General features: G+C 38.3%; 8 protein-coding genes and 1 pseudogene across 15 annotated transcripts in view; 4 read left to right on the forward strand and 5 right to left on the reverse strand.

The window, feature by feature from the left end:
- LOC9301375 (putative receptor-like protein kinase At3g47110) overlaps nucleotides 1-2,010 on the forward strand; it is a 2,590-nt gene extending 580 nt beyond the window's left edge. Inside the window, exons 2-3 of the mRNA XM_021032054.1 lie at nucleotides 5-1,215; nucleotides 1,475-2,010. Coding sequence (XP_020887713.1) covers nucleotides 5-1,215; nucleotides 1,475-1,836 — 1,573 coding nt within the window. The 3' untranslated portion in view covers nucleotides 1,837-2,010. The remainder of the gene's footprint in view (nucleotides 1-4; nucleotides 1,216-1,474) is intronic.
- Nucleotides 2,011-2,126: 116 nt separating this feature from the next.
- Nucleotides 2,127-6,585, reverse strand: LOC9299610 (disease resistance protein RPS4). The gene is given in 6 exon segments (XM_021035190.1): nucleotides 2,127-3,294; nucleotides 3,404-3,654; nucleotides 3,657-4,215; nucleotides 4,309-4,623; nucleotides 4,723-5,938; nucleotides 6,050-6,585. Coding segments are annotated over 6 exon segments (3,534 nt in total). The 5' UTR covers nucleotides 6,523-6,585; the 3' UTR covers nucleotides 2,127-2,574.
- Nucleotides 6,586-8,110: 1,525 nt separating this feature from the next.
- Nucleotides 8,111-13,309, forward strand: LOC9301376 (probable WRKY transcription factor 16). 4 transcript variants are annotated; one of them, XM_021035169.1, is made up of 8 exons: nucleotides 8,111-8,550; nucleotides 8,738-9,857; nucleotides 9,941-10,240; nucleotides 10,325-11,101; nucleotides 11,192-11,720; nucleotides 11,802-12,075; nucleotides 12,397-12,522; nucleotides 12,618-13,309. In XM_021035169.1, the coding sequence occupies exons 1-8, from the start codon at nucleotides 8,189-8,191 to the stop codon at nucleotides 13,129-13,131; spliced, it is 4,002 nt and encodes a 1,333-aa protein (XP_020890828.1). In that variant the 5' UTR covers nucleotides 8,111-8,188; the 3' UTR covers nucleotides 13,132-13,309. The 4 variants fall into 4 exon arrangements, with proteins under 4 accessions (XP_020890828.1, XP_020890835.1, XP_002863534.1 ...); XM_021035176.1 differs by having other exon boundaries at nucleotides 10,325-10,565; nucleotides 10,650-11,101; nucleotides 11,192-12,075; XM_002863488.2 differs by having other exon boundaries at nucleotides 11,192-12,075.
- A 111-nt stretch (nucleotides 13,310-13,420) lies between these two features.
- LOC9299611 (cytochrome c6, chloroplastic) lies at nucleotides 13,421-14,896 on the forward strand. Its single transcript, XM_002863489.2, has 6 exons — nucleotides 13,421-13,530; nucleotides 13,614-13,752; nucleotides 14,056-14,153; nucleotides 14,242-14,273; nucleotides 14,403-14,466; nucleotides 14,562-14,896. Exons 1-6 carry the CDS (start codon nucleotides 13,468-13,470, stop codon nucleotides 14,694-14,696), a joined length of 531 nt encoding a protein of 176 aa, XP_002863535.1. The 5' UTR covers nucleotides 13,421-13,467; the 3' UTR covers nucleotides 14,697-14,896.
- LOC9299612 lies at nucleotides 14,801-17,826 on the reverse strand. 3 transcript variants are annotated; one of them, XM_002865256.2, is made up of 6 exons: nucleotides 17,657-17,826; nucleotides 16,807-17,347; nucleotides 16,471-16,614; nucleotides 16,143-16,383; nucleotides 15,542-16,048; nucleotides 14,801-15,462 (listed from the first exon to the last, which is right to left on the reverse strand). In XM_002865256.2, exons 2-6 carry the CDS (start codon nucleotides 17,308-17,310, stop codon nucleotides 15,014-15,016), a joined length of 1,845 nt encoding a protein of 614 aa, XP_002865302.1. In that variant the 5' UTR covers nucleotides 17,311-17,347; nucleotides 17,657-17,826; the 3' UTR covers nucleotides 14,801-15,013. The 3 variants fall into 3 exon arrangements, with proteins under 3 accessions (XP_002865302.1, XP_020890864.1, XP_020890859.1); XM_021035205.1 differs by having other exon boundaries at nucleotides 16,807-17,352; XM_021035200.1 differs by having other exon boundaries at nucleotides 16,807-17,358.
- A 972-nt stretch (nucleotides 17,827-18,798) lies between these two features.
- Nucleotides 18,799-20,759, reverse strand: LOC9301377 (glutathionyl-hydroquinone reductase YqjG). 2 transcript variants are annotated; one of them, XM_002865257.2, is made up of 6 exons: nucleotides 20,508-20,759; nucleotides 20,040-20,256; nucleotides 19,778-19,954; nucleotides 19,477-19,701; nucleotides 19,267-19,395; nucleotides 18,799-19,190 (listed from the first exon to the last, which is right to left on the reverse strand). In XM_002865257.2, the coding sequence occupies exons 2-6, from the start codon at nucleotides 20,250-20,252 to the stop codon at nucleotides 18,957-18,959; spliced, it is 978 nt and encodes a 325-aa protein (XP_002865303.1). In that variant the 5' UTR covers nucleotides 20,253-20,256; nucleotides 20,508-20,759; the 3' UTR covers nucleotides 18,799-18,956. The 2 variants fall into 2 exon arrangements, with proteins under 2 accessions (XP_002865303.1, XP_020890873.1); XM_021035214.1 differs by having other exon boundaries at nucleotides 20,040-20,259.
- A 572-nt stretch (nucleotides 20,760-21,331) lies between these two features.
- LOC9301378 (protein DSS1 HOMOLOG ON CHROMOSOME V) lies at nucleotides 21,332-22,700 on the forward strand. 2 transcript variants are annotated; one of them, XM_021035247.1, is made up of 3 exons: nucleotides 21,332-21,384; nucleotides 21,471-21,601; nucleotides 22,392-22,700. In XM_021035247.1, exons 2-3 carry the CDS (start codon nucleotides 21,511-21,513, stop codon nucleotides 22,520-22,522), a joined length of 222 nt encoding a protein of 73 aa, XP_020890906.1. In that variant the 5' UTR covers nucleotides 21,332-21,384; nucleotides 21,471-21,510; the 3' UTR covers nucleotides 22,523-22,700. The 2 variants fall into 2 exon arrangements, with proteins under 2 accessions (XP_020890906.1, XP_020890912.1); XM_021035253.1 differs by having other exon boundaries at nucleotides 21,345-21,387; nucleotides 21,472-21,601.
- A 120-nt stretch (nucleotides 22,701-22,820) lies between these two features.
- LOC9299613 lies at nucleotides 22,821-23,576 on the reverse strand (annotated as a pseudogene).
- The window catches only part of LOC9301379 (vesicle-associated protein 1-4), a 2,070-nt gene continuing 1,881 nt past the window's right edge, over nucleotides 23,537-23,725 (reverse strand). The window contains exon 3 of the mRNA XM_021032065.1: nucleotides 23,537-23,557. Coding sequence (XP_020887724.1) covers nucleotides 23,537-23,557 — 21 coding nt within the window. The remainder of the gene's footprint in view (nucleotides 23,558-23,725) is intronic.

Raw genomic sequence — 23,725 nt, forward strand, 5'->3', positions numbered from 1 at the left:
TAAGTGGAAGAATACCAAACGGAGTTCTTAACCTTCCTAGCTTGAGTGCTGTCTTGAATCTATCGAAAAACCTATTTTCTGGTCCAATCCCTCAAGATGTAAGTCGTCGCGAAAGCCTTGTGAGTCTAGATCTCTCTGATAACAAGTTTTTAGGCAACATTCCCTCATCTATCAAAGGTTGTCAGAGCTTGGAGAAGCTAAACATGGCTAGGAATAATCTTTTTGGACCAATTCCTGATGAATTAGCAGAAGTGAAAGGTCTAGAGTTCATAGACCTCTCGTCAAACCAAATTTCTGGTTTTATTCCTTTGAAATTTCAAGATTTACAAGCTTTGAAGTTCTTGAATCTTTCATTCAACAATCTGGAAGGACGGATCCCAAATGGTGGGATTTTCAAGGATAGTTCGAATGTTTTTATGGAGGGAAATCCAAAGCTATGCATCCATGCGGCTTGTCGAAAAACTCGGATGCACGGAAAGCTTTTGAAAGCGATCATTAGTACATGTGCGGTTGGTGTAATTGCGATATGCGTGATAACTTTCTTGATTCTGAAAAGAAAAGCAAGAAAGTCTATCACATCTACATCATCAAGTTCACTCCTCAAGGAACCATTCATGAATGTCTCATACGATGAGCTCAGGAGAGCTACTGAGAATTTCAACCCTAGAAATATTCTCGGCTTTGGAAGCTTTGGATCAGTATTCAAAGGGATAATAGGAGGAGCTGATGTCGCGGTAAAAGTCATCGATCTCAAAGCACACGGATACTACAAAGGCTTTATTGCAGAGTGTGAGGCTTTGAGAAATGTCAGACATAGAAATCTTGTGAAACTAATAACTTCTTGCTCAAGCATAGACTTCAAAAACACTGAGTTTCTAGCTTTGGTGTATGAGTTTTTGATCAACGGGAGCTTAGAAGGATGGATCAAAGGCAAGAAGGTAAACTCTGATGGGAGTGTTGGGTTAAGTCTTGAAGAGAGAGTCAATATAGCCATTGACATTGCATCGGCATTGGATTATTTGCACAATGATTGTGAGGTTCCTGTGGTTCATTGTGATCTAAAACCAAGCAATATCCTTCTGAACGAAGAGATGGTTGCTAAAGTTGGCGATTTCGGGTTGGCTCGTGTGTTGTTTGATGCGTCCGATGGTCGTTGTCAAGCTTCTATAAGCTCCACACACGTCTTGAAAGGCTCCATTGGCTATATTCCTCCAGGTTAGTTTTTTTTCTTTAGTTTATTCATTTCCAAATCTCATAATCATAAGTAACATAGAAAAATCATTACATCTAGTGTCATTTTAATGTGCGATTAGTGCTCTCAATATAATTCTGATCCAAAAATAGATGAATAATTGTAAAAATAATTACTATTAAATATGTATATGATTTGGAACATGTAATATTTAACGTTATTAATAGGTCTAGTTTAAAATTTTTGCACATTGTGTTCAATTATGTGGTATTTACATGGCAGAGTATGGACTTGGAGAAAAGCCATCACAAGCAGGAGATGTGTATAGCTTTGGAGTGATGTTGTTAGAGCTTTTTAGTGGGAAAAGCCCTATGGACGAGAGCTTCGAAGGAGATCAAAGTCTGGTAAAATGGATAAGTTATGGGTTTCAAAATAATGCAATTATGGAAGTGATTGACCCTAATCTTAAAGGACTCATGGACAATATTTGTGGTGCACAACTTCATACAAAAATTGATTGCCTTAACAAAATTGTGGAAGTTGGATTGGCTTGCACTGCATATGCAGCTGGTGAACGGATGAACATGAGAGATGTGCTACGCATCTTGAAATCGGCTAAGGGGATGCTTGTCAAAGGACACTAATGGAGATGATCTCTTTTTAGTGGAGTTTAAATAAATAAGTCTATAGTTATTTACAGTTTTTTTTTTTTTTTTTTAAATGAATTGTTTGTAATTTTCTTTGCATGTAATATTCAGGAATTTCAGTATTTCGGAATTTCATTAAAGTATTTTTCAGCTTGACAAAAAGCTGCAGCATCTTTCTTGCAAAATTTGGTTGCCCCCATCATCTTCAAGTGTGTCTTTTGGCTTGAATCATCATTAGCTTTTTAAGAAGGTCCATTAACGGAGATTTCCTCTAAATTCAGAGCATGGAAACAAAAACAGATTGCACTTAAAAAACAGGTTCATCTAGTAAAAGCAAAACTCCTTTGATCCTCACAATTCACACGCAAAATCAAACAAAAGAGGGATCAACCTTACCTGGTACAACAACAGCTTCAGAGCTGAAAGGTGACAGTCGAGCTAGACATCAGACGAATCTTGCAGGGCTCGACAGAACTAGACATGATCTCTCGATCATCAATCAAAAGTGCAATCTTGGTTGAAGCAGATGCTTTAGCTTTACACACAGAGCAAAAAGAACCCAACTGCTCCACAAGGATTTGCTCCACCAATGATATTTGTATCCTTCTCCGATGAAACACCTCCTAGATGCACCACCACGAACCACAATACACGATCTATTGAATGAGTGTTTTGTAAGAATGTGGTTCACCTGAAACATATTCATCCCACCTTGGAGATTTTTCAACCATTTGCTTAACCACTGAGTTTATCTTCCATTCTTGAAGCTACACTTGCACCACAAGTTTGAGTGACGGTGGATATTATCATTATATCATCCCTTCTTGTTTTTCGCTTCTTTTTTGGCCTTCTATCATCACTTCTTCTTTTGTTTTTATTTTTTTCCTCCTCCATTATCCCGTGTTCTGGTTTTTGAAAGCTCACTTCAATAGGAACCTCATACTTTGCCTCAAGAGAACTGTTTTTGTTTTTATCATTTTCATACACCAAACTCAATCCGCACTTCAACACCTTGAATACTCCTACACCACTTGTACCACTTGTCACCGTAAACTCAAGGGAGGCTTCCGTAAAATTGCATTTATCAGAATTCTCGTCTTCGAGACACCTTATTGAATGTGGGCAACTAATGTAGGCTATAAAAACATGATCTGACTCAATCTTGTCTTTCTGGTCTCCCTCTCTAGTCCAAATTCCTACTGGGCAAGTAAAGGGGACCCAAGACTTGTCTTCAGCTTTTATTTTAAAGGTACATGTCACCGAGAAGCAGCTGATTTGATCTTGGTTGTCAAGAAATGAGACTACAGCACATAGAGCTATTCCAGAAAGCCTCTTGTCATGCCAATGTGGGAGGAGTTTTCGTTGCAACAGAGACCCAACAACTTCATGCCCAAACCATGAAGGCACTTCACATCCAGGAAAACAAGTGCTGAACAAAGCCTCTGAGTTAAGACCCTGCAAAATTTTAAGGAAAATCATTATTGTAGAGTTTCCTGAAATATAAGAATCAGAGAGGGGTACAGAGAGCGACATGGAGATAGAGTTAGAATTTAGAGAGAGAGACCTCGTTGTAATGTTTACGAGCATCTGGAAGTAACTGGCATTTCCTTTGAGCATATGATGTGATTTCCTCCTTTGCAGCTTGCTCCAGGTTACCACAGTTGGTGAAGTTGAAAGTGCAATGGTTCTGCACGGTTGACACGATACGGGCCAGTGGTGTTGCAACATTCTTCAGTGAGCTACAGCCGTGTGCATCTAAGTACTGGAGGGTTGGTGGCAATTCTGGAACATATGTAAGCTTCGTACAATACTTCAATCCAGCCGTGTTAACTGAGAAACTTGATTGATGCCAACCGGAAGGTAGCTGATCTGATCATTTCTGCTTAAGCATAAATACTGCACTGAAGGTAACTGCGGCATTGTTTTGATGGATGTCCCATCCAGAAGTAAAATTTTTAAAGAGCTCTTGTTGATTTCTGGAAATTCTTTGAGCTTTAAACAACCAGAGAGTATCAGTTTTTGAAGAGCTTTCAGCTCACCAACACATGTCGGGATATTCTCCAGCATTTTGCAGTCCTTCATATTCAATAAGACGAGTCTCTTGAGGTTCACTACGTTGTCAGGAAGTTGACTTATCACTGTTCCGTCCAAGTATAAAGCTTCTAGATTTTCTGGAATCAATGGAAATTCCTTGAAGTTTGAGCAGTTGCTGAGGGTGAGAGTTTTCAAAGACATCAAATTCACATCTCGAAGAGATTCAAGACTTGTGCACCCTTCAAGGTTCAGTCTTTGAAGATTTTGAGCCTTTGATAATCCTGACAAGCTGCACAACTTACTTGAGTGATTGAGATCAACCCATTTTAAGACAGGCGTATCCTGTGACAGCAAAAAATATAGCCACCAGTCAGAAAAACTACACAGATTCATTTAACGCAAAAAGGCTACAAAACTATATATAAAGAGACACACCTTAACACCCTCCCAAAGTCGTTCAATCTCACTGTATGGCAGCTTAAGGTCGACGAGATTAATCGGGTCAAAATCGTTTGGAAGTTCCTCCAATGGGAATTTCAGCCAGTGAAGGCATCGGACCTCTTTCAATGGTAGCTCCAGTCCATCAGGCATGTTTATCTTATTGTTTGTTTTACATTCTTGAGGACAATGAGAATTGTAGAACTTGAGATACCGGAGATTGCATATGTTTTTGAAGTGTTCACGGTCTAAGCTTGTTTCACCCTTCACTTCAGACAAATCTAGGAAAATACCTCTGACATCGGCAGCTCCCTGATAAAAATATGTAACAACAGTAACAGAACAATATTAGCGAAGAGAAAAATAATGTAAGCTTAATCAATAAAAATCTAGAGGAACTTTTAGTTTCACCATTGTTTTCTGTTGTACATTAATTATGTCTTGCTGGAGCCACAACCTCCGTTGTTTGCTACCACCTTGAGTGGATGCTCTAAGATCAAGTTCCCTAGAAAATGTATACAGTAGATCATGCATCTCCACACGGCCGTCACAAGTATCAATCAGGAACTTATTCTTGAGAGCTTTAATTGCTTCAGCAGATCCGGGGTCAGACGAAACCAGTAAACTTTCTACATAATCCACATCCTGCGATCTGAAACAGGCTATGTCGAGAAATGCATCTTTCTGCGCCATACTCAATTCATCAAAACTTACTTGCACGACCTCTCCAATATAAGTGGTGGGACTTTGAGCGAGTATTTTCAGTTTTGTTTCCCAATGCTTCATATTTTTCTCATAAAGCTCTCTACCCAATATTTTGAGAGCTAGTGGATGGCCTCTGGCATAATGCACGAACTCATCAGAAAGCTTCATGAAATCCACCTTGGGAGTAATGGCTTGATCATCATGAAAGGCATGATAGCGAAAAAGTTGTAAACCGTCTCTGTGGTTTAACTGTCGGACCACGTAAGTGTCATGAACAAGACCCTTCAATAAGGACTTGTCGTTTGTCGCAATGACAATCCTGCTGCCATCTTTGATCCACTCATGCTTATTTTGAAGATCATATTTCCCAAGAAGAGCATATATTTGTTCCCTTTCACTAACATCATCAAGAACGACAAGAACTTTGCGTTCGCGCAGCAGACCCTTATGAGTTTTGTATGGTTCTTCAACACTATCTATTTGAGGATTATTCAACTCCGGTAGTAATTTCTCTAAAAGCAATGTAGGCAAGCACTCTAACCTGAAGTTATTTGACTTTCCACGGATTTGATCGATTAACGCATACCTCGAAAACTTTCCCTTCCATGTCTTATAGAGCTCTTTCAGCAGCGTGGTTTTACCAATTCCCGGCATCCCAACAACTCCAATGACACGAGTTCCCTTGTATTTAATAAGATCCAACTTATCTTCCAACTCCTTCAACTGTTGTTTGATTCCAAAAGTCTTATCCTTTTCGCCTTCTGCCGAAGTTCTAGTGTCGATAATTTCTGATCGATCCACAGCGACCTTTCGACTTCCCTCCGATGGTTCCACAAAGAAATTTCGGCTTCCCTTCAATGGAACTTTCTTCAACACTTTCTTAACCTCCCTAACGATTTCGTTAAGTATTTCACTCTCAGGACTGCAACACGAATGAGGAAAATAAGATCACCTAAACATATCTAACAATTGTAACCACTAAAGGTTCAAGCTTTTGGGTTAACTCTCAAACCAATTAGGCAAAAGCAGTTACCTTTTATCATGAACAGTGATGCCAATTAAGTCAGGAATCCACTTCAAAGCTTTTTTCCACTCTTTCTTCTTCAACACATCACGTTCCTCAAGATCCCTAAAAGCATCACCGAACTTTCCTCTAACACCTCTAACAGTAGATGGATCCAACTTGTAGAAGATAGGAATAGCAACAAGGTTACCTTTCTCAACACAATCTTTGATCATCGCTAGCTCTCTCAAGCACCATGTTGATTCTGTGTACTTACCAGAGAAGATAGCTAGAGCGATTCGAGACTCTTGTATCTTAGTTAAAAGTGTTTCTAGAGGTTCGCCTTTGTCTGCGTAATTGTCGATGAAGACTTTTATGTTATCGTTTTCTAAGGCTTCGACGAGATGGCTGACGAATCCCAGGCGTAAATCTTCTCCACGGAAATTGATGAATACTTGATGTTGTTGCGGTGGGAGATCGGAGGAGGAGGAGGACGAAGCCATGGCGAGAAACAGAGTACACGGTTTCGGCCACTTTCGGGTCAAATCAAATGGGGTTGTTGGGAGAAAGAGAACGAGACTTGCAAGTTGAATTTTAAAAGTCTCCATTTTTTACCAAATTAAATAATTTTTTATTTTATTTTCAAATATTAAAAAAAAAATAAGGAGAGAAAGAGAGAAAATATCTGTTTTTCAATTGACATTTTTATCTTTAAAGTTGTGTGGTGGTGGTATAATGTTGGGATTTTGGGATGAGATTTTGGGAAAATTAGCCCCAATACCATTTTTTCAAAAAGTTTAGGTCTAGTACCACTTTCTGAGCCCACTTAACATCTATACCACATTCATCATGTGAAAAGACGATTCTACCCTCCAACTTACTGAGACAAGATCCTGCGGTTGATGAGACTCTCCGAATTTTCTGTCGTCCACAGTCTCTCTCCTAACGCATTGGTAACCGTTTTCGTCCCTCTGGTAAAACAAAGTTGTCCCCGAGTAAATACAGATCTTCGTCTTCGGCTCTTTGGCGGAATAAAATGAAGATCAAGTTGTCTCTAAGTAAATTCAGATCTCTGGCTGGTAAAACCACATCATCTGGCGATGGACAATCAAGAAAAGTTGTCCCCGAGTAAATCCAGATCTCTGGCTGGTAAAACCATATCATCTGGCGATGGACAATCAAGAGATCTGGACTTATTCTTGGGGGACATCATTCACTCTATTTCATAATTATTGTCCATGGTAAATGTAAACTGATGCAATGTTTTGTCCTTCTTCTCTGACACAAAGTTGTCTTTCTCTGACACAGTTGTCCCCGTTTCCCAACCGGCGTCTACTGTAGCTCCTTCCCCTGACACATACCTGACGCACAGAGAAGGGCAAAATCGTCCAAGAGTTGCCACACAAACACCAAATGTGGTATGGATGCTAAATCCATTTCAAATGTGGCACATTTGACAAAATTCCCGAAGATTTTTATGCATGTTTATTTCTTTTTATTTTTGTCGTATTTTTTTCTTTACTTTCAACCGATCGATTTACAATTTTTTATATCTATTGTGATAGGTAAAGCTGTTAGACGATTCTTCATAGTTTGTTCTACTCAAATATTAAGATAAGATTTGGTCGAGATCTAATTATTTTTTTGCTTTCTCAATCAGACATTAGTTAAGTGCCGACCAAAAAAAAAAAATCAGACATTAGTTAAGTTAAGTATATCTCGACGTTACCAATATCCACGAATAACAGATAGTTCTATAAGACTATAATAGATTTGTGATTTTCATCCAATGAATAAAATTTAAGATTTAATCTGTGAAACTTGCCTTTAGCAGTTTTAGTTTATAATATTCTAGTTTTTTTTCGAATTTTTTTAATGGATTTTTGTCTTTAGAAATTTCAATATTTTTTCGCTTGATTTAGTTGAATTTTAAAACTCTCTATTTTTTCCAAATTAAATAATATTTTATATAATATTCAAATGTTTATTAAAAAATAAAAAATTACGGGGAGAAAGAGAGAAAAATGATTGGACCAAAAATGATATAATAAATATATTGATTGAAAGTGGTCGGAGACCATAATTGTTTAATAGAGTTGGTTTCGGGTGTGACCCAGACGCATCCTCACCGCCAAAATCGAAGGTATCTAACTTTAGAGGTACGAAATCATGGCCGATAGTGAGCAATTGGTCTGCATCAGCTGCGTATCTGAGGTACGGTACTCTTTCGTGAGCCACCTCTCCGAAGCTCTCCGCCGGAAAGGCATAAGTAGTGTGATCATAGATGTAGATAGCGATGATCTGCTTTCCAAGGAGTCGCAGGCAAAGATCGAGATATCTAGGGTTTCTGTGATGGTTTTATCCAGAATCTGTGAGCCAACTAGAGTATGCCAAAACTTCGTGAATGTTATCGAGTGCCAGAGGAACAAGAACCAGGTGGTGGTTCCGGTGTTGTACGGCGAGAGTCCATTACTGGGCGAATGGCTCAGCGTGCTGGATTTGAGAGATTTATCTCCAGTTCACCAATCCAGGTATTCGCTTTATTTTGTTATCTTCAGTTGTCTTTAGCTTTTCACATTAGGGTTTAATTTAAGCTTTACTTATGAGAAAACAGTTATAAATAAATAGCAGAGCAAGTATTGTTTCATTGACATGTAAATGTAATCTTAAAACTTTATGGTTCGTTGGTGTAATTAAGTGCGTTTCTTTGAGTCGCAGGAAGGACTGTAGTGACTCCCAATTTGTAAAAGAGATTGTTAGAGATGTGTATGAGAAGCTCTTTTATAAGGGACGGATTGGAATCTATTCAAAGCTGCTGGAGATTGAGAAAATGGTTTGCAAGCAACCGTTGGGCATCCGTTGTGTTGGAATTTGGGGTATGCCTGGCATAGGCAAGACGACACTTGCTAAAGCGGTCTTTGACCAAATGTCTGGCGAATTTGATGCTTCTTGTTTTATCGAAGACTATAGCAAAGCTATTCAAGAGAAGGGTGTTTATTGTTTGCTGGAGGAACAGTTTTTGAAAGAAAATGCTGGTGGTGCTGGTGGTACCGTTACGAAATTGAGCTTGCTTAGAAACAAATTGAACAATAAGAGAGTTCTTGTTGTTCTTGATGATGTGCGCAGTCCTCTGGTTGTGGAGTCTTTTCTTGGAGGGTTTGACTGGTTTGGTCCCAAAAGCCTAATCATCATAACCTCTAGAGATAAACAGGTGTTTCGCCTTTGTCGAGTCGATCAAATATATGAGGTTCTGGGTTTAAATGAGAAAGAGGCTCTTCAGCTCTTCTCTTTTTGTGCGTCTATAGACGATATGGCAGAGCAGAGTCTCCATGAGGTGTCAATGAAAGTGGTTAAGTATGCGAGTGGACATCCATTAGCTCTCAGTCTCTATGGCAGAGAGCTGAAGGGTAAAAAAACACTGCCAGAAATGGAGACAACATTCCTCGAACTCAAGGAACATCCTCCAACTATGTTTGTTGATGCAATCAAGAGCTGCTATGACACACTCAATGACAGGGAAAAAAACATTTTCTTGGACATAGCTTGTTTCTTTGAGGGAGAAAATGTCGACTACGTGATGCAACTGCTTGAGGGTTGTGGTTTCTTTCCACATGTTGGAATTGATGTTCTTGTCGAGAAGTGTCTGGTGACTATTACAGAAAACCAAGTGCGGATGCATAACTTGATCCAAAATGTTGGCCGACAAATAATAAATAGAGAAACAAGACAGACTAAGAGGCGCGACAGACTGTGGGAACCTTGGAGCATCAAATATTTATTAGAAGATAACGGAGAAAAAGAAAATGGAGAACACAAAACAACTTTGGAACGTGCTCAGGTCTGTAATCATTTGATAGTTTTATATTGAACCTATTTTATGAGCCAGCATCCTAATATAATCCACTTCCAATATTCTTTCAGGGCCCTGAAGAGATCGAAGGCATGTTTCTGGACACATCAAACTTTAGTTTTGATATTAAGCCTGCTGCCTTTGATAATATGTTGAACCTTAGATTGCTCAAGATTTACAGTTCCAATCCTGAAGTCCATCATGTAAAGAATTTCCTCAAAGGCTCTCTCAATTCTCTTCCTAATGAGCTAAGACTCCTCCATTGGGAGAACTATCCTCTGCAGTTTCTGCCCCAAAATTTTGATCCTATACACCTTGTTGAAATCAACATGCCGTACAGCCAACTTAAGAAACTTTGGGGTGGAACCAAGGTAAGCAAAATCAAATATGCGTCTTTTGCCCTTATCTATACTTGACAGATTTTGTAATTATTTGTTTGGCGATTTGTTTCTTAGAACCTGGAGATGTTGAAAACTATCAGGCTTTGTCATTCCCAGCAACTAGTTGATATTGACGATGTTTTAAAAGCTCAAAATCTTGAGGTAATTGATCTCCAAGGTTGTACAAGACTGCAGAGTTTCCCAGCCACAGGTCAATTGCTACATCTACGAACTGTAAATCTCTCTGGTTGCACAGAGATCAAAAGTTTCCCAGAGATTCCCCCAAATATTGAGACACTGAATCTACAGGGGACTGGTATAATAGAATTACCACTTTCCATTATTAAGCCAAACTACACAGAGCTTTTGAATCTTCTAGCTGAAATCCCGGGTCTTTCAGGAGTCTCAAACCTTGAGCAAAGTGATCTCAAACCTTTAACAAGCCTGATGAAAATGAGCACATCTAATCAAAATCTTGGCAAGCTTATTTGCTTGGAGCTGAAAGATTGTGCTCGTTTGCGAAGTCTGCCAAACATGAATAATTTAGAACTTCTCAAAGTTCTTGATCTTTCTGGTTGCTCAGAGCTCGAGACTATCCAGGGTTTCCCACAGAACCTGAAAGAGTTATATCTTGCTGGCACTGCAGTAAGACAAGTGCCACAACTTCCTCAAAGCTTAGAACTCTTTAATGCACATGGTTGTGTCTCTCTCAAGTCAATTCGCGTGGACTTCGAGAAGCTTCCTGTGCATTACACACTTAGTAATTGTTTTGATCTCTGTCCAAAAGTGGTCAGCGATTTTTTAGTGCAAGCGCTGGCTAATGCGAAACGCATACCAAGAGAGCATCAACAGGTAATATTACATCCTTGTCTCAATACCTGATATGTACATCCAGCCCAGTCCTTATGTTATATCTGACTAATCATGTATTTATTGCAACAGGAACTCAACAAAACTTTGGCTTTCAGCTTCTGTGCGCCCTCACATGCGAATCAAAATTCCAAACTTGATCTGCAACTAGGATCTTCTGTAATGACACGACTAAATCCTTCTTGGAGGAACACACTTGTGGGCTTTGCTATGCTGGTGGAAGTCGCATTTTCGGAGGATTACTATGATGCTACTGGTTTTGGCATTAGTTGTGTTTGCAAATGGAAAAACAAGGAAGGCCACTCTCATAGGATAGAAAGAAATTTGCATTGTTGGGCTCTAGGGAAAGCTGTTCAAAAGGATCATATGTTTGTCTTCTGTGATGACAACTTGCGTCCAAGTACTGATGAAGGAATTGACCCCGATATCTGGGCTGATTTAGTTGTCTTTGAGTTCTTTCCTGTCAACAATCAGACAAGGCTTCTAGGTGATAGTTGCACAGTGACAAGATGTGGAGTCCGTGTAATAACTCCTCCAAACTGCAATACAAGTCTCGAGATATCATCGTCAGTTTTGTCCTTAGATCCGATGGAGGTTTCTGGTAATGAAGGTGAAGAAGTATTGAGAGTCAGTTATGATGGTTTACAGGAGATAGATAAAGCTTTATTTCTTTACTTAGCAGGTTTGTTCAATGACGAGGATGTTGATTTGGTGGCACCACTTATTGCTAACAGTATTGACATGGACGTCAGTTATGGGCTCAAGGTCTTAGCCGATAGGTCTCTCATACGTGTATCTTCCAATGGGGAAATAGTGATGTACAATTTGCAACAAGAAATGGGTAAAGAAATCCTCCATACAGAATCAAAGAAGACTGACAGATTGGTCGACAATAGTCAGAGTTCCATGATCGATTCAAAGGAAATCGAGATCACTCATTCAAAGAATCGCCGAAAGTAAGTTCTCTCTATTTTTATTTCTTAAAGTTCAATATATAAACCCGTAGACTTGTCTTTGTGGTTTCTGTTCATTGGGAGAATTCACAATTAAGTAGTTAACCGTAACTTTAAAAAAATTAAAATTTTCTAACGTCTGTTTTATACTTTTATTAGATTGAACTAAGTTTACAATAGCCATTAGGGAAGTACCATTATGTTTTTTTTTCCCAAGTTTAGTAACATAGGTCTCTAATGTTTGAAGTATTTAGATTACTTTTTGTAATATTTCATACATTTTGTAGATTTTTTAAAATGAGTTTTTATTGACGGTGGATGCAGGAAGAGCAGGGCAAAGAAAGTGGTTCGCGTACTGGATCCAGGCAGCCGGTCCAGTGAAGAAGTAGCTGACCTATGGGTTTGGCGAAAGTACGGTCAAAAACCCATCAAAGGTTCTCCTTATCCAAGGTACATTCATTATATATACACATATCTTTGATGTTTACTGAAGGATTAATTAAGTCTTTGCTCTTTACTTAAAAGATTAATTATTTGATTCTCAGGAATTACTACAAATGTACCAGCTCGAAAGGTTGTTCAGCTAGGAAACAAATCGAACGTAGCCGCACCGATCCAAACATGTTAGTCATTACTTACATCACTGAGCATAACCATCCATCCCCCACTCAACGCAATGCTCTTGCCGGCTCCACTCATTCCCCGTCATCCTCCAAATGCTCAGCTGTAACTACTTCTGACTCATGTAGAGTCTCCCAACACAAAGACGAACCGGATAAATCCCATTTGCCTTCCTCTCCCGCTTCTCCTCCTTATGCGGCCATGGTGATTAAGGAGGAGGACATGGAGCGACGGGACAATATGGAGTTCGATGATGACGTTGAAGATACCTTAATACCGGAATTATTTCCAGAGGATATCTTTGCTGATCTCGACAAGCTTGAGTCGAATTCTCAGACTATGTTTCTCTCTAACAGTAGCAGCGGAGGCAACATGGAAAACCAAGGGCGGAACTCTAGTGATGATATGGGGATCAATTTACCTAATAAAACTCTGTGAATCATAGTTACTATTATGCAATGTTAATAATTTGCTTAGTGTTTTAATCAACAAATATAATTAAACGCAGGTGCATCGAGAAAGAAAAAGCATGACAATCTCCCGTGTTGTTGATATCATATTCATACCACTACTGAACAATTTGTTTCAAAACTCATCGTCGTTAGTTTGTTCGATCCATATACCATATGAGTGCTTCTGTTTTCTTTCTGCTTTCTCTGATATCGGATTTGTATACCGGTTTAACCATTCTAGTTGTACCAAACCGGTTAAAACGCGAAAAAAGGAAGAAAGAAAGCTGAGCCGCTAATTTCTAAACTTGCTTGATCCATCGAGATGAGTCTTCTTCTCTCTTGTGCCTCTGCTCGCACCTCCAATCTTTTTTGTTCCTCCCAAAAGGTTCTCTCTTTCTTTCTCTCTCTATTCTTTTTGCTACATATGGTTTCATACAAGACCATGAGTTTATATATATTGTTCAAAAGGTCAATGGAAGAGAAAGAGAATTGCAATACCCAATTCTTCCAAATCACAACAAAGATTTGAACTTTCTGATAAAGAAGTTAGCTCCGCCACTCACGGCGGTTCTACTTGCTGTTTCACCCATCATCTGTTTCCCTCCAGGTAAACCTGACCAAAAGCTTCCACCTTTAGAGTATTTGCATTTTGATTGAGACATTACAGAACAACTCTTTCACTTTAAAAACTTTTAAGTTAACAGAGAGCATTTTTGTAGAACACTTGTTTCACTGAAGAATGTTTTCTTGTTGGGACTACTGATATGGAATCTTGATTTATGCTGGAATCTGGATTATGCAACCGGAAAAAAATGATGTAATCAATGTATCCATGAATTACTATTGGAATTGAAGTAAGTTTTGAATGTGTTCATGAAAGTTTCTTGCTTTTGTGGGTATTGTGGTGTAGAATCTCTAGGGCAGACTTTGGATATACAGAGAGGAGCAACATTGTTTAATAGAGCTTGTATCGGGTGTCACGATACAGGTGGAAACATTATTCAACCGGTGAGTTAAAAACCATTCTTGATTCTCTTCTCATGGCATCTTTCATTTCCCTTTGAGTCTATTAGACTATATCCTTTCACTTTTCCAGGTCGCAACGCTTTTCACAAAAGACCTCGAAAGGTAATATAACCAATGCTGGACACTCAAAGAACTTTGTGTTATGTGCATCTATAGTATTCTGACAGGAAAAATCAGTTACACAGATCTTTATCTCTTAAGATTTGCAATGGTCTTTTTACGTTTCTACAGAAATGGAGTTGATACCGAGGAAGAGATATATCGTGTTACCTACTTTGGAAAGGGAAGAATGCCGGTGAGATCTCCTTGAAGAACTTCCTTGTATAAAACTGAGAATATTCCTCCACTTTGCTAAATGATCTGAAGTATGTCTCTGATGATTTACTTTAGGGATTTGGAGAGAAATGCACACCGAGAGGACAATGTACCTTTGGACCGCGGTTGCAAGACGAAGAAATCAAGCTTCTGGCTGAATTTGTAAAGTTTCAAGCTGACAAAGGTTGGCCAAATGTATCTACCGACTAGCGAGTAGCAACGAAGAATTAGTACAGTTCAATTCGGTTGGTGAAGTAAAAATTTGCAGCAGTAGTTTGATATTTCTTTGTATCTACTTACACTGGTAACATTTCTTTTTGGGAGGCGTAATTGTAATTGCTTATGCTCCAAGATGTTCTTTAGGTACAAAATTCATAGGTGTTCATAATCTACCAACACATACGTGCTCATAACTTTTGACTATCCTTGACATTAGCCAATACATATACGCTATTCTGAATATCTTTCCTCTGGAGAAAAATGCAGTGGAAAAATAATAGTTGAATCCTCTGGTATGTTATGAAGTCTCATGAGCATAACCTTGACTCTTCATGTTCTTGAGAACCATCTGGTGAATCAGTTCGCTTTCTTTTCTTTGTATCTGACTCACCTAACTGCAAAGAAAAGCCAATCTCATCACCCGAGCTATTAGTCTTAAGAGAAGACAGGTTCTTGGATTCGAGATTCTCTGGTCCATTAATTTTCTGATGGAGTGAGTATCCGTTGTTACTTGAACTTGGAATGAACTGGTGTTCTTCGATCATAGCTGCTGATTCTAACACATCTTCTATTTGGAACTCTGGATGAATGTTTGAGCTGTCTTCTTCTCTAAGAACTTGCTGGACATTCAAGTTAATAGGCTCAAAGTTCTCACCCGTTTTACACCTCGAAATATTGCACACACCAGGAGATGATTCCACAACGGTGGAATCAATTCCAGCACACATAATACCGTTTCTCTGTTCCAGCACCGCCGCTGCACTCAGCAAAAGAGACATTGAACGAAACAGTGTATACTAAAAGTACCACAAAAGAATCTAAGAGATGACACAGACCTTGAAGACCCTCATTGGAAGTAATGAGATCAAGCTCAAGAAGATTAAGAACTCTTCCAAGATCAACTCCACTTGTCCAATTCTCAGGTTGTTCCCCCACTTTTAGCTTCAACCGTCCCCTGTTTGCTGTTCCTCCCCAAATAATTCCAACAGGTCGCGGTTTCTCATTCTTCTCATCGCCCGCAGCCAACAGAATAAGGCTTCCACTGTCACCCTCAAGATCAAAAGTCTGCTGGTTTTCACCAACAACAAGAAAATCAGTTAGGAAACAAATCCCTTTCTCGTCATTGTATTCCAACGCATATGCCATTATGGTCCCAGTGGTCAAACCAGAGCTTCTTCCAACTTTGACAACTTTCCTTCCTATTAGACTGTTGATTGGTGACTGTAGATCAGTAGCATGGATATTACCGATCTCACCAATACCTTTGACAGTTGTGGTTACATTATTCATGTTGAAGTCCTCCGCAAATGGTATGAAGGCTCCATCAGCTCGAACAAATGTTTCTGTAGAACAGGAAAAGAGAAAACAATAGTTAGAATGTGCTACGCCATTAGACTACACAATCAATAGTTATTATATACTTTGTTACCCGACTACCTGGGTTAGTTCCAGCGAAAATGCCATACCAAAGGTCATCGGTAATGAATGAAGTTGCTCTTTCCACTGCACCTAAGTAGACTCCGGGTCCGAGGCTAGGTGGCAAAGGATGAAACATCTTCTGGCTTGGGTAGTCTAAATCAACTGCAACATGACGGTTTGTAAGGAAGCCAACTTGTCTGATTCCGGTTTTACTCTTTACAATAGCTCCCAAGGTTCCATATGTCTCTTGGCTAGCCACCTACAAGAAGAGAGGCATGGCCAGATAATTTTTATAATAAGAATGTCGATAATACAAGCTTATATGCAAGTTTAGTACAAAAGTTACCTGTGAACCAGATCCGATGGACGAACCACTGCCTCTCAGATCATCAACAAGCTCTGTATACACCTGCTCTTTGGGCGTTTGCGCAGGTGCACCATAATATTGAAACTCAACAACATCTACATCACACCAAACTCCTCCAGGACCCTGTCAAAGTAAAATACTTTAAAGTAAAAGGATCCATAAGCCGACTTAAATAGGCGGCATTATAAAAGAATTCTACAAATATGTTCCAAGTTGTAGTATCAACATTACTAAAGGTTCCAATATCCACTCTTTCCAGCACGAGCAATCGATTAAAAGCGGAAAGTCAAGTATCATAAGCAAGAAATATGTCACCTCCAAGGCTGTAGGTAAACACTGAAGAGGATTAAGCCATTGCTTGTGAACTTTCCGAGCAACAAAAACAAGAATAGCCGCTATATTTGTCAAAACGCCTCGTCTAATCCGAAATCCAATAGCTGTACCGAGACTAAACCTCCTTAAATTCTTACTATGAAAAGCTCTAATCATCATCAATTCAAGCAACGTAGTAGCTTTCTTCCCTGTAGGTAAACCATCAAAAGTTTCAGGCAAAACACCTTTCTGAAGATTTGCAAAATAGTTTGCTCTGTCTTCTGCTGAATCGTTCAATCGACACGAAGTAGGCCAAGAGAAGTAAGCAGCAGCAGCACTAGTTTCAGGATGCTGACCGCCTGATGGAAACGGTTGAAACGGCGATGAAGAAGCCAATTTAATATGATTGTAGCCGTTTTTATCCAAATCCAATGCAGCAGATTCCACAGATTGTGATGATGATGATACAGAGTGATGAAACCTAAGATCCAATCTTTTCCCTTCCATCTTTACTTCTACTACTTATGAAGATACAATCACCAACCTATACTAAAACTGTACATTAGTTAAAAAAGACTAGCTTTTTCCAAAGTGGCATATAAAAGAAAAGAGCTCATCAAATAAAGTTAGGCTAAACCAAGGGGACTAACACCAAAGTCTAAAGAACACAAATTAGTCTATGTATTTAAAAGGTTAGAGCTTTATTGGAAAATTATGTGCAAGATTGAAAATTGTGATAAACCCAGAAAAGGAAACATGAAAAGAGCTTAAGAGATTGAGTGAAACAATGGAGTTATTAATCAAAATCCAAAGAGAACTAAATTGAGAATTTAGGGGGTCTATTAGTACTAACCGATGATCAGTAGTGTGAGATCTTTCTCATGTTGTGAATACAAAACTCTTCGAAAAGGATCGAAAACAAATGGATTGGTGAAGAAGTGGTAATAATAATAGAGAGGAGGACCCAAGAACTTTGGTTGAGCTTGAGAGTGGACGACGAAGACTTTTTTTTCTCTCAAAAACAAAATTGGAGGAAACAGCGACTCTTTTTGTTTGCCAATGTATATTTTTACTTTTATTTACTTTAAAAACATTATTGCTGTTATATATTTTAGTTGATTTAGATATTTAAGTAATATATAAATAACTTTCAAAATATATAGAGCCAAATAAGGATCTTTCAGACTTTCAGTGTATATTCTTGCATAGTCTTTGAATGTATAATTGTTCAATGATTATATAGTTGAAAAAAAAATTCTTTATGGAATTTTGAAAACGTTGGTAAAAGTAAAAATACAAAAACGAGTAAATATTGCTATTTTAACGGATTTCTGAACAATAGATAAAATCCATTTATTTTTACTTATTTTGTTTTTCAATCAAGTAAAAAGTTGATGTTATCGATAGATTGGCCGTGGGCACCATTAGTAAACCCAATTTGCAGGTTTGTAAAAAAAAATGTTGTTTGTTTGTTTTAGTCTAGTCTTTTTCTCAGGTTAAAGTTAGTTTTACCCTATTCTTAATTTAAAGTTTCGATATCTTTCGATTCGGTTTTAAAACTTTAGCTTAGTAATTTTAATGTTTATGTTTCTCTTGCATAGGGTTTAGTTTCCGGAAATTCACGTTTCCCTCCTGTTTTATTTCCGGAAACTTTTTCTTCGTCCGTTTAATTTCTCTAGTTTGGAATTTGTATTTTAGTTTGGTTATTAAACAACTTTTAATAATAAAAATTCAGATGACCAAAAAAAAATGTATAGGCTATTTAAAATGAAAGATATCTAATTTTGTTTTCGGAACCAAAAAGGCAAATCATTGTAAATTTAATTTATAATTCTTGAAAGAAGAAATAGATAAAACATTAAAAAGAAACTCGATAATGTTTCTTTTTCTTAAACTTATCTTCAAAATGGTGTGATCACACTCAAACGTCATTAAGAGCTATCATGCTTACACACACTCTCTGTCTCTCTCGTTTTCATCTTTTAACACAACAAGTATATCAACAAGCTTTTGATAAAAGAAAATGATCTGTGTCAAAGTGTTTCAAAAACTAGGTTAATCTCCAAACATACACTCACTTCTCAAAATGTAGAACATAACATGACTTGAAACATTTTCACACACACAATGACCTTTGATGTTTGATTTTTTTTTCACGAGGAGAATCTGTCGCGGTCATGAAGCGAAGAGTAATCGATATTGGGGCCGTGAGGGATGATCCCGAATGGGTTTATCGTAGGGTGGCTCCCGTAGTAATGTTGCTTAATGTGTTCCATGTTCACAGTGCTACTCATGCCCTGGATTTGGTAGATATCTTTTATGTAGTTGAAGATATTCGGGTATTCCCGTAAGAGTCTCTTGTTGCATTTGAAGTGAACCGAGTAAACCTGGAATGCAGAAAAAGATGATGTGAAGAACCTGATGGGCTTTATGTTTGGAAACAAACAAAGATGACTCATATACCTCATCAAATCTTATGAGAGTGGCGAATAATCGGATATCTGCTTCAGTGAAAGTGTTTCCGCAGATGTATCGTTGTTTTCTGAGTATTTCCTCACATCTATCTACTGCTTCGTATAACTGGTTCACTGCCTGGAGAGAAAAGGGATCATTTTTTGAATTCAATTACCGTTTCTCCCTGTTAAAATGTTTAAGACATTGAGGAATTTATACCTCATTGTAGGGTTCTTGTTTCCTAGCAAAACCACATTTATAAACACCATTGTTTATCCCGTTGAAAACCCATTCGTTAGTCTCGTCGATTGTGTCTCTGAGATGAGAAGGATAAAGGTCAAGTGACGGGTTTTTGGCAATACCATTGAACTCAGTGTTGAACATCCGGATTATCTCTGAACTCTCATTGTTAACTACAGTCTTAAGCTTCTTATCCCATAGAATCTAACATAATAACAAAAAAACATTCAAGAAACAAGACAAGAGAGATTAAAGAGTTCACCAAGAGATGAAAACTTACAGGAACAGTGTACTTCCCTTCATAGTTGGGGCTAGCAATCTCGTAGAGTTCTCTCACACTCTTGGCACCATTAAGAAAGTCAGGCTCAGCTCCAGGGAGCTCGGTATCCGAATCTGGGAAAACCCATCCTCTATGATCATCAGTTTCCTTGGTTCTTCCCCAAATTGCATGAACCGACTAATCGAAATCAAATAAAACAGAAATGCTTTAGGTAAAAAAAGTCTACTTCGAACCGCGAGGTAAAGCATGAATTTGTACTGACCGAGAAGCTGATTGCTTCATCAAGTCCTTTGATCTTTAAGTAAGAAAGACATCTACAAGCCCATGGACAAGCATAAGATATGTAAAGATGGTATCTTCCTGATTCAGCTGGAAACTGAGAATGAGGATCTTTTGAAACAAAGTTGCGGAATGTTGATGCTGTCCTTACAAACGCTCCAGATTCTGATGTCTCATCAACCCCAGACCTAGCCATTTTGCTACTAATAAACAATTAAAACACAATCAAAAGATTTTTCCAAAAATCTTCATGATCAGTCTCAAATTTCTCAAGATAAAGGATCACAAAAAACGAATCAAAACATCAAAAAGGATAGAAATTTCGAGCAGGGTTTTACTTAATCATCTCATTAGAGCCAGTAAATCATAAAACCTATCAAACCCAGAATTCAGGACATGGCTAACAAGATCATGATTCAAGCAGAAAAGAAGATAGGAGAGTGGACAAAACCTGTTGACGACGATGTTATGTATTTGGAGTCGAATGTCGTTGTTGAATGATGTTTTGTTTTTTTTGGCGATAAGGTTGAAGAAGAAAAAGTCAGCTTTAAGGGAAAATGGTAATGACTGATGTTATCTTATAGTGAAAGAGAAGGAATCAGAAAAAAGGACTTTGCTTTGCCTTTGTCCTCACGAGTTAACTCAACTTTTTTTTGTCACGCCTAACGAGTTGACTCAGCTGGGTTCTGTGGGAAAGCGTGAAAACTTTTGGACCCGAGGTTTGTGCGTCATGGATGTGGTCAAGAACCGAATGTATCGAACCGAACCGAATGTATCGAACCGAAACGAATCAAAAAGTTTAAAACATTTGAATGGATCTTAAATTATAGAACCGAATAGATATATTTCGGTTACTAAAAAATACACGGAATACAATTATATATAGAAAAATATTAGTTATTTATAGATGGAATAATAAAAAATATCTTAAAATATATAAGAATACTGAAAATATTCGAAAATAACTGAAAAATATCTAAAATAATATCTTAAAATACCTAACAATAATCGAAATATCCTAAAGCAAAATCCTAAAATGGATATTAAATTTTAAAATAAAAAAAAACGGAACCGAATCGAAATTTCAAAATACCTAAAACCAAAAGAACTATAACCGAATAGAACCGAACCAAAACCGATTGAATAACCGAACGTCCAGTCAATGACTTTTGGACCGGTCTTAACCAGCTTTTGGACCTCGATTGGGTCGGGTTCGGTACGGATCCCATAAGATTCGGGTCGGTTCTTGCAATATGAAATTTTCTTCTGGTAATTTTCCCCTTCTTCAATTAGACAAATAAAGGTTCGCTTAAAGAGCTCTGAGAGAGGTTAGGGTTCCATCGTTGTCAAATTCTAAGCTTTTCCGATAATAACTTGGAGAATTAATCGAGTTTAGTGATCTTCTTCTTCTTAGGTTTTCTCGATCTGGTTGATTGCTTTAACCATCTGTAACTATGGCGGCAGAACCCAAGGCGGCGGTTGAAGTAGTAAAGGTGGATCTATTCGAGGATGACGATGAGTTCGAGGAATTTGAAATCAACGAAGGTGAAATTTTGTTATTACTACTGCGTTGCTTCTTCTTTGATTTTTGAAATTGATTCATCATCGGTTATAAAATCCATGGATATAAGAGCAAATTTCATTAGCAACTGATTTGGTGATTAGGTTTTGGTATGGAAGGCTTTTATATGATGGAATTAGGAATTGTTTTGGGGCATTGAGCCCTCTAAAATTCTATGATTTCTTTGATTTGGTTTCTGGATTGGTTTTGCTTCCGCACTGTATCTTGTTCCTTTTATCAGATTCTGCTTTGCAAGTTTGTTGAGTTATCAGATTTTACCAATAGTCTCTATTGTCTGAATTCGGGTAGTTCGGATACGAAAACGGATCTGTTTGATATATGTATATGACGATGAAGCTATGGTCTCATAAACTTGATGGATAATAGAGCAGTTTTATCGGCAAACTATTGGTGATTAGGTTTAGCATTAATAGGCAAGGCTTCATGAGCTAAAGGTCTAAAGGTTATGGTGGATTTGTGAATTCTTTGGGGGCATTAAGTAGAGTAGCTTGGGGAGAGTTTTACATTTGAACTTAGGCTATGATTATATTTATTTTGGTTTCTGGATTTCTTTTGATCTTGTTCCATGATCAGATTCTGATTTTAACAGATTTGGCTTTGCAAGTTAGTTGAGTCTTGAGATTTAACAAAATAGTTTTATTGAAAGAACTGATAAAGCTTGTTTTTGTTGTATGAATTGTGTAGTTCTGATGTGAAATGGATGTCATTTTTACGGTCTAACTAAATATCGATGGATCTTTTTGTGTTTGGCAGATTCGTTGGAGAAAGAGGAAGTGAAGGAAGTTAGCCAGCAGTGGGAAGATGACTGGGATGATGATGATGTTAATGACGACTTCTCCCGTCAGTTAAGGAAGGAGCTTGAGAATGGTAGTGAGAAGAAATGAGGTCCAAGATTGAGAAAGGCAGGTCTTCACATTTAGGAACTTATTTTGAATTTCATCCTTTGGTTTATGGCTAGCACATATCGGTTCTCCTTTTCCTTTGCACATTTTACTCTTGGATGCAGATTCCTTGTCTTTGACGATGATAAATTTGAACTGGTAAAATTATGTTCGGATATCACCATCTTGTCTCAGAACACATTGAGGTGTGGACATGGATTGGTTTACTATTTACATTTTCTCACAAGCATCTTTATTAGAGCGTAAAAGACATTTGAAGTGCCAAAATAAACCACAAAATAATTCGACCCGTAAACATGACAAAATTACATAGTTGCTGTCACAAAGAAAGAAAAAATGTCTTTCTAATACTCATCGCCTTCTTCGTCTTCGTCCTCTGCTCCTTCTGCACCAACTTCCTGAGGGCAGAATCCTCACAGGGCCAGAGAACTCTCCTTCTTCCATGCCCTCTCCTACATACCAATGGACAAAGGCTCTTGTGGAGTACATCAAATCAAACTTATGGTCTATACGTAAGAACACTTCAGCCACTGCAGTATTGTTGCTGATCATGCAAACCGCTCGTTGAACCTTTGCCAGGTCACCGGTCACCACCTGGAACCAGGGCCGGCCCTGAAAAAAATGGGGCCAAATACGAAACAGAAAACGGGGGCTGATAGTTTATTTCCGCACTTGAACCCAGTTGGGCACCTAATTTTAACATGACCAAAAATTTGAAATGTGTAGTAGAAAGAGAAACACTAGTGTGAGCTCTTACCAGTCAACAAACTGAATTGTGCGCTTGGCTTTGATGGCAGCATTGACATCCTTAGGCACAACGTCACCACGACATCAAACAGCAAGCCATGTACTTCCTATGCCTTGGGGGTCACATTTGGCCATCATATTGGAGGTTCAAAGACGGAAGTCGTGATCTCAGGAACCGAGAACTGCTTATGGTAGGCCCTTGCAGATGAAATCACAGGTGCATAAGAGGAGAGCATGAAGTGGATCCGACTACTGACAACTGTTTTTCTCCTAGTTATTTTTTTGACATCTTCATTATCACAATAATCATCTTAAACGAAATGACTGAAATGATATTTCAGAAATGGAAAATGTTTTCGGTCTACTAGAAAAAACTCACAGTTCAACAAAAGCGACAGAACATAAAGTGCTTGTGTAGCATAAGTCAATCAGTCACAT

The sequence above is a fragment of the Arabidopsis lyrata genome (assembly GCF_000004255.2).
Source record: "Arabidopsis lyrata subsp. lyrata unplaced genomic scaffold ARALYscaffold_8, whole genome shotgun sequence".
In the NCBI taxonomy this organism is placed as follows: domain Eukaryota; kingdom Viridiplantae; phylum Streptophyta; class Magnoliopsida; order Brassicales; family Brassicaceae; genus Arabidopsis; species Arabidopsis lyrata.